This window comes from Bos indicus, chromosome 9 (genome assembly GCF_029378745.1).
Source record: "Bos indicus isolate NIAB-ARS_2022 breed Sahiwal x Tharparkar chromosome 9, NIAB-ARS_B.indTharparkar_mat_pri_1.0, whole genome shotgun sequence".
Classification (NCBI taxonomy): Eukaryota; Metazoa; Chordata; class Mammalia; order Artiodactyla; family Bovidae; genus Bos; species Bos indicus.
Genome location: NC_091768.1, coordinates 15,547,036 through 15,559,582, shown reverse-complemented (window position 1 = coordinate 15,559,582; position 12,547 = coordinate 15,547,036). Strand labels below are relative to the sequence as shown.

The window sequence follows — 12,547 nt, the reverse complement described above, 5'->3', positions numbered from 1 at the left end:
CAAACAAGAATACTGGAGTGGGGAGCCATCTTCTCCAGGGGAACTTACTGACACAGGGACTAAATCAGTGTCTCTTATTTCTCATGCAATGGCACGCAGGTTCTTGACCACTATCACAATTTCAGTTCAATTCAGTTGCTCAGTCATGTCCGACTCTTTGCGACCCCATGAACCGCAGCACACCAGGCCTCCCTGTCCATCACCAATTCCCGGAGTCCACCTAAACTCATGTCCACTGAGTCGGTGATGCCATCCAGTCATCTCATCCTCTGTCATCCCCTTCTCCTCCTGCCCTCAATCTTTCCCAGGATCAGGGTCTTTTCCAATGAGTCACTTCTTCGCATCAGGTGGCCAAAGTATTGGTGTTTCAGCTTCAACATCAGTCCTTCCAATGAACACCCAGGACTGAGCTCCTTTAGGATGGACTGGTTGGATCTCCTTGCAGTCCAAGGGACTCTCAAGAGTCTTCTCCAGCACCACAGTTCAAAAGCATCAATTCTTCGGTGCTCAGCTTTCTTTATGGTCCAACTCTCACCTCCATACATACTAGAAAAACCATAGCTTTGACTAGACAGACCTTTGTCGGCAAAATAATGTCTCTGTTTTTTTAATACGCTCTGTAGGTTGATTATAGCTTTTCTTCCAGGGAGCAAGCGTCTTTCAATTTCATATTGCAGTCACCATCTGCAGTGATTTTGGAGCCCAAGAAAATAAAGTCTCTCACTACTTCCATTGTTTCCCCATCTATTTGCCATGAAACAAGACTGGATGCCATGATCTTCATTTTTTGAATGTTGAGTTTTAAACCAGCTTTTTCACTCTCCTCATTCACTTTCATCAAGAGGCTCTTTTGTTTCTCTTCACTTTCTGCTACAAGAGTGCTGTCATCTGCATATTTGAGGTTACTGATATTTCTTCCAGCAATCTCGATTCCAGCTTGTGCTTCATCCAGCCTAGCATTCGCATGATATATTCTGCATATAGGTTAAATAATAATCAGGGTGATAATATATAGCTTGACGTACTCTTTTCCCAATTTGGAACCAGTCTGTTGTTTCATGTCTGGTTCTAATGATTGCTTCTTGACCTCCACACAGATTTCTCAGCAGGCAGGTTAAGGTGGTCTGGAATTCTCACCTCTTGAATTTTGCACAGTTTGTTGTGATCCACACAAAGGTTTTGGTGTAGTCAATAAAGCAGAAGCAGACTTTTTTTTTTCTGGAATTCTCTTGCTTTTTCAGTGATCCAACAAATTTGATCTCCTGTTCCTCTGTCTTTTCTAAATCCAGCTTGAACATCTGGAAGTTCTCGGTTCATGTACTATTGAAGCCTGGCTTGGAGAATTTGGAGCATTACTTTGCTACCATGTGAGATGAGTGCAATTGTGCGATAGTTTGAACATTTTTGGCGTTGCCTTCTTTGGGACTGGAATGAAAACTCATCTTTTCCAGTCCTGTGGTACTGTTGAGTTTTCCAAATTTGCTGGCATACTGAATACATCACTTTCACAGCATCATCTTCCAGGACTTGAAATAGCTCTACTTGAATTCCATCACCTCCACTAGCTTTGTTTGAAGTGATGCTTCCTAAGGCCCACTTGACTTCACACTCCAGGATGTCTAACTCTAGGTGAGTGATCACACCATCGTGGTTATCTGGATCACGAAGATCTTTTTTGTAGAGCTCTTCTGTGTATTCTTGCCACCTCTTAATATCTTCCTCTTCTGTCAGGTCCATACCATTTAAGTCTTTTATTGTGCCCATCTGTGCATCAAATGTTCCCTTTTCTAATTTTCTTGAAAAGATCTCTTAGTCCTTCCCATTCTGTTGTTTTCCTTTATTTCTTTGCATTGATCATTGAGGAAGGCTTTTTTCTCTCTCCTTGCTATTTTTTGAACTCTGCATTCAAATGGGTGTATCTTTCCTTTTCTCCTTTGCTTTTTGCTTCTCTTCTTTTCTCAGCTATTTGTAAGGCCTTGTCAGACAACCATTTTGCCTTTTGGCATTTCTTTTTCTTGTAGATGGTTTTGATCACTGCCTCCTGTACAAGGTCATGAACCTCCATCCATAGTTTTTCAGGCACTTTGTCTATCAGATCTAACCCTTTGAATCTATTTGTCACCTTCACTGTATAATCATAAGGGATCTGATTTAGGTCATACCTGAATGGTCTAGTGGTTTTTCCCTACTGTCTTCCATTTAAGTCTGAATTTTGCAATAAGCACCACCTGGAAAGCCCCTATTCATATTCATGGAATGCCAATCATTTAGGAGAAATGGTACTTTAGTTCAGGAGATGTGGTGAAGTATTTACTATCCCCCATACAAATGACAAACGGATTGGATTCTGAACTTGACTTGTATGTAAAAATAAAGTATAATTAAGGGAAAATGGAAAACACTTTTCATTTGGAAACATAAGCAGTTTTGCTGGATAGAGGACAACACTGCAGTAGTTCAGACCAATCTCTTCAACTAGTAGACAAAGTCCACAAAGGGAGAGGGGCCCAAAATGAAAACAAAGTAGTAAATACACACAGACACACACACATATGAAAGGGGAAGGATAAAAAAATGGGAAAAAATATTGGTTAGGCAGTTAGTTTGTAGAGGAAAAAAGATAAAGAGAAAGAAAGTTATTATAGGATGAACAAGAGCACTATAAAAAAAAAAGAAAAGAAACAAATGAGAGGAGTTAGACTTGCCAGAGGTTCCACAGGTGAGAAAAGGAGAATATCAAAAGAGAAGGAGCTAACTAGCAGCACCTTTGCCCTATACCACAAGTCTAACTGACCTCCCTGACCTTCTTCTGCCCCTCCCTAGAGCATTCTACAAGTGGTAGACTTCGAACTTTTTTTGAAACAAACCTGAGGATGTTAACCCCAGTCTCCTCTTGTAACACTCTCCTTACCACCACCATATGGTCCTCTCAGTTCCCTAAACATATGATGTTTCCTCTATCGCATTCGCCCTGATTAGAAAGCGCTCTCTCCACCTTTCCCTCTCCTAGTCACCCTCCAAACTGTCCTCAGTTCACTTCAGTCCCTTAGTCGTGTCCGACTCTTTGCAACCCCATGAATGCAGCACCCCAGGCCTCCCTGTCCATCACCATCTCCCGGCGTTCACTGAGACTCAAGTCCATTGAGTCGGTGATGCCATCCAGCCATCTCATCCTCTGTCGTTCCCTTCTCCTCCTGCCCCCAATCCCTCCCAGCATCAGAGTCTTTTCCAGTGAGTCAACTCTTCGCATGAGGTGGCCAAAGTACTGGAGTTTCAGCTTTAGCATCATTCCTTCCAAAGAAATCCCAGAGCTGATCTCCTTCAGAATGGACTGGTTGGATCTCCTTGCTGTCCAAGGGACTCTCAAGAGTCTTCTCCAACACCACACTTCAAAAGCATCAATTCTTCGGTGCTCAGCCTTCTTCACAGTCCAACTCTCACATCCATACATGACCACAGGAAAAACCATAGCCTTGACTAGACAGACCTTTGTTGGCATAGTAATGTCTCTGCTTTTGAATATGCTATCTAGGTTGGTCATTAACTTTCCTTCCAAGGAGTAAGCATCTTTTAATTTCATGGCTGCAATCACCATCTGCAGTGATTTTGGAGCCAAAAAAAATAAAGTCTGCCACTGTTTCCACATCTATTTCCCATGAAGTGATGGGACCAGATGCCATGATCTTTATTTTCTGAATGTTGAGTTTTAAGCCAATTTTTCACTCTCCACTTTCACCTTCATCAAGAGGTTTTTTAGTTCCTCTTCACTTTCTGCCATAAGAGTGGTGTCATCTGCATATCTGAGGTTATTGAGATTTCTCCCAGCAATCTTGATTCCAGCTTGTGCTTCCTCCAGCCCAGCGTTTCTTATGATGTACTCTGGATATAAGTTACATAAGCAGGGTGATAATATACAGCCTTTACGTACTCCTTTTCCTATTTGGAACTAGTCTGTTGTTCCATGTCCAGTTCTAACTATTGCTTCCTGACCCGCATATAGGTTTTTCAAGAGGCAGGTCAGGTGATCTGGTATTCCCATCTCTTTCAGAATTTTCCACAGTTTATTGTGATCCACACAGTCAAAGGCTTTCGCATAGTCAATAAAGCAGAAATAGATGCTTTTCTGGAACTCTCTTCCTTTTTCCATGATCCAGTGGATGTTGGCAATTTGATCACTGGTTCCTCTGCCTTTTCTAAAACCAGCTTGAACATCTGGAAGTTCACGGTTCACGTGTTGCTGAAGCTGGCTTGGAGAATTTTGAGCATTACTTTACTAGCATGTGAGATGAGTGCAATTGTGCGGTAGTTTGAGCATTCTTTGGCCTTGCCTTTCTTTGGGATTGGAATGAAAACTGACCTTTTCCAGTCCTCTGGCCACTGCTGAGTTTTCCAAATTTGCTGGCATACTGAGTGCAGCACTTTCACAGCATCATCTTCCAGGATTTGAAATAGCTCCACTGGAATTCCATCACCTCCACTAGCTTTGCTCGTAGTTAGATCAAATTCTCATTACTATAAATAATCCCCATTTGTTGTATTTGACGTCTGTAATTTTACACTTACAAGTATGATTATTTGATTACTGACTCTCTTCACCGGACTGGAAACTCCACCAGGAAATCCCCCCTGCCTCCACTCTGCCTCTCAGCACAGTACCTACAACATTATAGTTGCTCAGTAAGTATCTACTGAATGAATGAACAAAAGAAACCTCCCAAACTATCACAAGAGGGAAAGGGGCAGAAGACAACTTTAAGTGAACAGAAGAGAAAGGAACAAATCAAAGAGGGGGAAGAAAAAAATTCAGTACAAATGGCCTAATTCAATTCACACCATTTCAGTGTGATACTATACTGACAAAATAAAACACAATAGTAACCAGTAGCTCTCTTTTTCCCTAGTGAAGGTAGGAAAAGAATTGGAATTAGTATTTTACTTCACAGTTTATGAGAATGTAAAGCAGTATTTGGAACACGGATGACAAACCAGCACCTCAAACTTAAGATGATGAAAGCAGAGCTATGAGCTTCTCATTCCTCTATTCCATCTCAATAAATGGAGTCCCCCACCCCCACCAAAACCTCAAACCAAAACCCTAGGAGTCATCTCTGATTCCTGCTTTTCTCTGATCCTCAATATGCAATGCATTAAGAAGTTCTCAAACAGATCTTCCATCTATCCACTTCTCTTTCCTGATGGCCACTGCTACCATCCTAATCCAAGCCTGTGTGTTTTTCAGACTGCTACAATATTCTCCTAACTAATGGCTCTGCTTTTACTGTTACTCTGCTCTAATTTACTCCAGGTGCAAAGTGATTGTTTAAAAAAGATAAATTGTATCATTAACTCCATTGCCCCAAACTCTTCAATGATTTCCTACTTTTCAGAATCAAATAAAAATTCATGAACTTTCATGATCTGCTCTCATATCTGTGCTTGTTACTGTGTTCTTTACTTATTACATTTCAGCCATAATGATCTTTTTTTAAACAAATGAAATCCTATATCATCTTGGAACCTTTACAGGCATCGTCCTCTCTGCCATACTCTAGTCTCACAGTTATTACCTTAACACACGTGTGACCTCCTCAGGAAGGCCTTTCATGACCTTAACACTATGGAAAATGGCTTTTTCTATGTATTTCTTAAATAGCCTTTAGTACACTATCTTCTTGTTTATTTCATTAACAACAAATACAGATGCTCCAGGTGCAAGAAATATGATGGTAAAAAGAAAAAGTTATTGCTTTAATGGTGCTTGTATTTTTATAGGACTTAAAAACATGAAGACAAATTTATCATGTGAAAAGTGCTACCACGAAAAATAAAACAGAGGAATACCATGTTTGTACATGTGAGTGCGGCAGCATGACATTTTAAGTAGGCTGTCAGGTCTGAGCAGATCTAAATAAAGAAGGAAACTATGCAAAAAAAAAAAAAAAAAAAGCGGTAAGATTGTTCTAAATGGATTAATTTTTAATTATAAAAAGTCCCTCCTACTAAAATATAAGTCCTATGAAGGAAAGGACCCTATCTATCTTATGCACTGCTGTCTTTACTTTGGTAAAGTGCCTAGCACAGAGTAGGCTGATATAAATATTTGATGAGTGAATATTTGGCAAGTTATATTGAAGTATCTCATCATTAAAAGCATAAAGAACCAAAAGAATTAAATATAAAAAAATATAAGTAGTCCTAAATATCATTCCACTTATTTAGTAGTACTAAATATCAGCCCCTTATGCTCATACTCTAAATAAGGCACCATTCACTTGCTTATGCAAACGCTGAAAAAGAAGTGATGAAACTCAGTTTTTTCCACTACAGGAATTCATAGACCCTTAAGTCAGAATAAGCTAAAACCAAAAGAAGGCAATGAGAGCCCACTTCAGTACTCTTGCCTGGAAAATCCCATGGTTGGAGGAGCCTGGTAGGCTGCAGTCCATGGGGTGGCTAAGAGTTGGAAATGACTGAGAGACTTCACTTTCACTTTTCACTTTCATGCACTGGAGGAGATGGCAACCCACTCCAGTGTTCTTGCCTGGAGAATCCCAGGGACGGCGGAGCCTGGTGGGCTGCCATCTATGGGGTCGCACAGAGTGGAACACGACTGAAGTGACTTAGCAGCAACAGCTCTAAATTTACCTGAGCCCTGTATCTGTTGGCCTTAATTATGCTCCTTCCATCCTCCCAATGTTCATCACATAGCACCACCTGTAACACAAGCTGCACCACTCTCAGCCTCTGACAGGTAACTAATCAGCCCAAATGAGAATGGAGGTAGAATGGAAGAAATATGAAGTGAACCAAGAAAACTCACAAGCTTTCCACATCTTCTTACTACAAATCTCATATAAAACTCTCATCATTTTTAAATAAAGGCTGGTTTGCATAACAAGATAAAAAAAATTTTTTTTTGTTCTGCTATACTTTAAGGAAGAAGAATTAAGAATATTAATATTTCTTTTCCCACTCACTTCTATTGGTCTCTATTTGTTCACTGGACTTGAGTACCTACTGTGTTCCAGGCACTGTTCCCAATGCAGTTAAGAAAACTGTAAACACGGCATAAGCATCTTTTGACGCCCTCTTACAGGACTTTGTACCATAGTGAACTTGTACTATCTTAATGCAGAAATGTTTCCAATTAAGTACTGCCTATTTCCCATGTGAAATTCATCTTTGCAAAATCATCCAGGAGTTAATCCTTTTTTTTTTTAAACAATCACTGCACAGCAGACAGGCCTGCTCTCCCGAACTGATTAATAAACCCAATTACCAGCATAAACAGTGAATCCACAGTCAAATTAAGCAATGAACATTACAGTTCCTGATCCACAACTACAACGAATTTAGCTGTATTGGGGGATCTTTTTACTTGGCCAAAGAGCCAATACTGTAACACCACCTCCAACAATAATATGTAGCTTTCCTTAACATTGGCTTAGTCTACCTACAACAGATGTTTAACTTTTTCCTCACAAGTGAATAAAAATGGAATCACTCGAGCTTTGTCTGTTAGCTTGGGTGACGACCCCCAAATTGATATTGTGTATCTCGTTCTCTTTTCCCAGGTAACTTCCTAAAATATGTTCAGTCAAACACATTTCTTAGGGCCAGGCCTAATCTGAATGCTGGCTGCAAAAGGAAGCCTGAAGCTCTGCGAAACAGAAAGGCCTGCGGGGGGGGGCGTTACAACAAGCTCCAGAAAACTACGTCTCCCCTCCCAAAGTGGTCTGGCCCCCGATTTCACCCAACCTTTTAGCAACTTGAAACTTTTCACAAACACCAAACAAGAGCCGAGCGCAGTCGGCTCTCATCCCTAGGCCAGCATAGAGAAAGCAAAAAAAAAATGTCAAAAAAAAGACACGCGTGCAGTCTCAGAGGACGCCCAGAAACTCCGGCTCGCGGCCGGTCCACCGCCGCCCCCTCACAGCCTCCCGGCTCCCGGCCGAGCCCCTCGCCGGGGCGGACTCGAACCCGGCGCCCCCGCAGCACCTTCCCTCCCAGCCATCGCCCCGGAGCCCCCGCCCCCCCGGTCCTCCGCCGCCCCTCAAACCCACCCGGCGCCCGTCACCGAATATCCGGGAATCAGGGGCCCACATTTTCCTGTCTCTGCCCACCCCCAACCCCCAAAAGGGCAGGAATAGACGTACCTTCCAGAAAAGTAATCTCCCCGGCGCTGCCGTCGCTCTTGCCAGCCGCCATCTTCCTCCTCCCACGCCGCCGCCGCCGCCGCCTTAATCCATGGCCCACACCGCCGCCGCCGCCGCCGCGTTCGCCAGGATGAGGGGCCGCGCCGCAAGAGGGTAGCCGCCGCAGGGTTGCGGGCCTAGGACTCGGCCGTGAGGCGGGCGACGCTGCCTCGTCCGGACGGGCCTACACAAAAGCAGCCGGCTCCCGGGGCCTATCCGCGGGCGGGCGGCGAGGCCCGCAGCCTGGGCTGGCTCAGGCCCCGCCGGGCGAACGCGAGCGGCGACGGCGGCGTCGGCGCTTCCCGGGCCCGGTGCCTCTCGGCCCGCGACTACCCATCCACCGCCCGCCTAGGCCGCCCTTGAAGCTTCCCCCAGCCGCGGGCCCGCAGGAAGAGGGGGGCAGAAGGCGAGCACACAAATAGGCTTCCCTCGGTCCCGGGCCGTAAAATGGCCGCGCCGGAGCGGCGAGGCCTCCGCGACCCACAGGCGCCCCCCGGGGCCCTCCGCTCCCTGTGCCGCCGCCGCCGCTACGGCCGTCCGCCCACCCCGCCCAGGCGCGAATGCATCAGCCGAGGCCTCTGCGACTGTCCATGTGGACAGGGGTGGGTCTCAGCTGCCACCGCCTCGCGTCCGTCGCCACAGCAGCTCCAGCCGCCGCCGCCGCCGCCGCTCCTCCCCCACGGACGCTGCTGCTGCTGCCGCCCGGCTCCCGCCCCCGCCCCGCCGCAGCCACCGCCGCCGCCGCCGCCGCCCCCAGCGCGGCTCCCCCTCAGGAGCCCGGGCTCTCGCGCGGGCGGAGAGGCTGCGGCGCCGCGCAGAGCCCCGCCGCGTGGCGCCGGCCGCCGGGCCCTCGGTGGCGAGGGCCCAGCGCGGCGCCGGCTCGGCCCACACACGCCGGGTCCGGGTCGCTGGCGGGCCGGGCCGGCGCTGCATTCGGCCTCCGTGGCAGCACGGTGGCCTGAGAAAGGACTCTGAGTTCATTCCTTTGAGGAGGCCTTCGGGCTTAGACCATAGCCAACTGGAGAGAAAAGGTCGAGTGAGGTAGTGCGATCACACGTGTGGAGAGTGATTTGTGGCCTTCTTCATTGTTAAAAAAAATGTTTTCAAGGTAATTCATCAGGGAAGTTGCTACAGTACCCTTTGGATGACAGTGTAAATTTTTTTTAAATCGTGTCTTTTTGTGTACCTGAAACTTTAAAAGCCGTCCCGCTGCCTTAACAGTCACTCAGGCCTTGTGACTACAGGTGACTGTGTCATGTTCGTTTTTCTTTTTTTTTTAATTAAAGAAATGTCATGTTCACTAATGAATATTTGGAAAATACATAAAAGGAAAGAAGTTAGGCATAGTCCCACCACGAAACTCATGACTCCATTTGGTGTGTAGTCTAACAATCGAACATTTTTCTTAAATCCCTCACGGTCTTCCCTGGAGAAAAACACACACACACACACACACACACACAAATGTATGCTGTATATCCATGAAAATTCAACAGCAACTAAAATGATACAGGAAAACTATGACTGAGTCAATTAAGGAATGAACTATTTTAATTGCCCTAAGGCCAAGGTATAAATAAAAAAACTTTGTTTAAAACTTCTTTTAAAGTCTTTTCCTAAGATGAACTAATAACCTTTCCTGACTTAGTAAGAGTGAGATAATGAATATGTTATCATTTGCTATTTTTGTTGCTTGAGGAGACTGAATGGTAGTTGTGATGGTCTATGGCAAAGAGTCTGTGCCAATGACAGTATCCTGCTCAGGCTGGTAGATCATAGCCACATGCGGGTGACTGGACTCATCTGTACAGATTCTAAAGTGAACTTTTGGAAAGAATTTTTGAGTTTAAAATCCATACATGAGTTGAAAATGGAAGAAGGTGCCAGAAGTCTAGGAATATGTATGGCCTCTGAAAGCAGGAAAAGGCAAGGAAACTAATTCTTCCCTAGAGCTTCCTGGGAGCAAAGCTGACATCTGGATTTCAGCCCAATGAGACAGATGTTGGACCTCTGCCCCTACAAAACTGTAAGATAATAAATTTCTAAATTGCCAAATTAATGGTAGTTTATTACAGCAGCTGTGGAAAACTAACACCCATGAAATGAGTAAGAAGGTGCAGTTACAGAAAAGATGTCTTTTAAGCAATCTAAGTTAGGATCTTTCAAAGTCCACTATTTTATTTTTAAGTAGTGTGAATTTCAGTTTATTTCTTTGGTATTCCTTGATTCCAGTTTTAAAAGAGAAATACCGATTAAACCATTGGGTCTCAAACTTCAGCATGCATCAAAATCACCTGAAAAGGCTTGTTAAAACAGTTTGCTCTGCCCCTCCGCTGTAGTTTCTGATTCACTGGGTCTGGAGTGGGCCTTAGATTTGCATTTTTAACAAGTTCACTGGTGATGCAGGGGACCCACAATGTGAAACCCTCTAGATTAACTGTCTCTAGATTCCTTTCCAGTTCATTTATTCTTACTCTATGAGTCTGCAATTTACTAATACAAGTGAAGTTATCAGTTTCCATATTCAGGTATAAAATTAAAGATATTTTCAGAAATCACTGTTCTTCCATATAAATATGATCAACTAAGAATTGATGGTATCATGTAACCCTTTATCCAGGATTCGGGGCCTAGAAAACTTCAGATTTAGGATATATCCCTGAAACTTAGATGTATTTAGTATGTATGCAAATATATACTTCAAATATTTACAAATATTTAATTATTAACTCTTTGATATATACAATTTGAAGCTCAGAGATATTACTGAGGATGCCTTTGGATATTAGAAATATGACTAATTACAAAACCAATTCTCTGAGTTAGCCATTCAGTTTTTATTAAAAGGCCTAACGTGTCTTTATTGTTTAAATTTAGCAAATTCCATTCAGATGTCAACGAACTTGTTAGTTTCTGTATTAAACAGTTTAATTCTGGTACATAAGATAAAGAAAAATTAGACTATTTCAGATTTGAGTGAATGAGTAATTACAATGGATATATTAAGCTACTTCGTTTTTTCTAAATATTCCATTAAAGAAAATATAGAAAAAAAGGAAAATAAAAACAGGGTACTGCTGCCTAAAATGCTAACTCTAATCCATAGCTTTGCCAATCTCTTTTTACTCACTCTGGTCACCTGCTCTCAAGGTTAAACCCTGGACCTACCTATCTTCCAAACTCCCTGTAATGTGGCTGGAGACAGTAATTCAAAAATCCCTGTCTCCAATCACAACCACTGTGACCATTTGCAATCTCATCACAATCCCTAAACACACCCTAATGCCTTCTCAACATTCCCACTCTCCTTAATCCACTAGAATTTGTCTTCTTTGCAGCAGAATGTGCTGATTCTACAATTTACAATCTTTGGGATGTTTTGACCACACCATACGGTTGAGAGCTTTGCAGGCAGTGAGGCCTACCGAAACTGTTTCAAAATCATGTATTCAGGGGTCTCCATATCATGAATGCCTTCAGTTTATGTGCAGTCTGAGCCCTTGAAGAAAGAATAATCAGTGGTAATGACCAGTGGACCAGCATTTTCGAGGCTACAATCCTGTGCAGGTAGAATTCAGAAGAAAACAACTGAAAGAGTTCACAGGATTCGTTGGAAGGATGGAAGAGTGTGAGACCCTACCCAAAGCTACTGCTCTCCTGGGATTGTCTGTTCATTAATAGTGTTGCCATTCACTCAGCTTCACAAACCAGAAACCTAGAAATCATTCTTGACTCTTTTTTTTTAATTAAATACATCTTCAATCTATGGTACTTTTTCCCATCCCAGTGGCCCCACCCTAGTCCTAGGATGTATCACCTCTCAGCCACACTGCAGTAATAAGCACTTCAAACAGATCGTTCCTTGTTCTCTCTGCCCCTCCTCTAATCCATTTCTCACACAAAAGCCACAGTAATCTTTTTTTTTCTTTAATATGAATCAGATCAAAGCACTTTCAGTTTAAAACCATTCAAAGGTTTCCCACTGCTCTTAGGATAAAATCCTAAACCTTTAATTGATCTACCAGACCCTCCCTTCCTACTTTACTGACCTCATCTTGCATCATTTTTACTTCTTAATTTTGCTCCAACCGCTTTGTACTTGGCTTCAGTTCCTCAAATACTTCTTTTGTACTTCAGGGCCTTTAAACATGTTTTACCTTTTATCTGTGTCTACAGAGTCTTACACCAGTGGGTTAATACATTTCTACATTCAGATGAATACAAGTATATATAAACAAGTGGATACAGTATATTTAAAATAATCATTGCCAAGGAAACTTCAGAGTTCTAGAACCCAGACTCCTTAAAGACTAACATAATCCTTTCAGAGGTCCAGAAAATATCTTTGCCCA

General features: G+C 43.3%; 1 protein-coding gene across 9 annotated transcripts in view; it reads right to left on the bottom strand.

The window, feature by feature from the left end:
* Positions 1-12,547, bottom strand: part of SENP6 (SUMO specific peptidase 6) — a 163,456-nt gene that overhangs the window by 126,871 nt on the left and 24,038 nt on the right. For 3 of the 9 annotated variants that reach the window (XM_070795476.1, XM_070795480.1, XM_070795483.1), the window contains exon 1: positions 8,157-8,192. The exons of 1 other annotated variant lie outside the window; for it this stretch is intronic. Coding sequence is in view for 4 of the 8 variants with exons in the window: in XM_070795473.1 (XP_070651574.1) it covers positions 8,157-8,208 (52 nt within the window). In the remaining 4 variants the exon portion in view is untranslated. Of the gene's footprint in view, positions 1-8,156; positions 8,485-12,547 lie in introns of those variants that run through there. 5 more of the 9 variants (XM_070795473.1, XM_070795474.1, XM_070795475.1 and 2 more) reach the window with 4 other exon arrangements.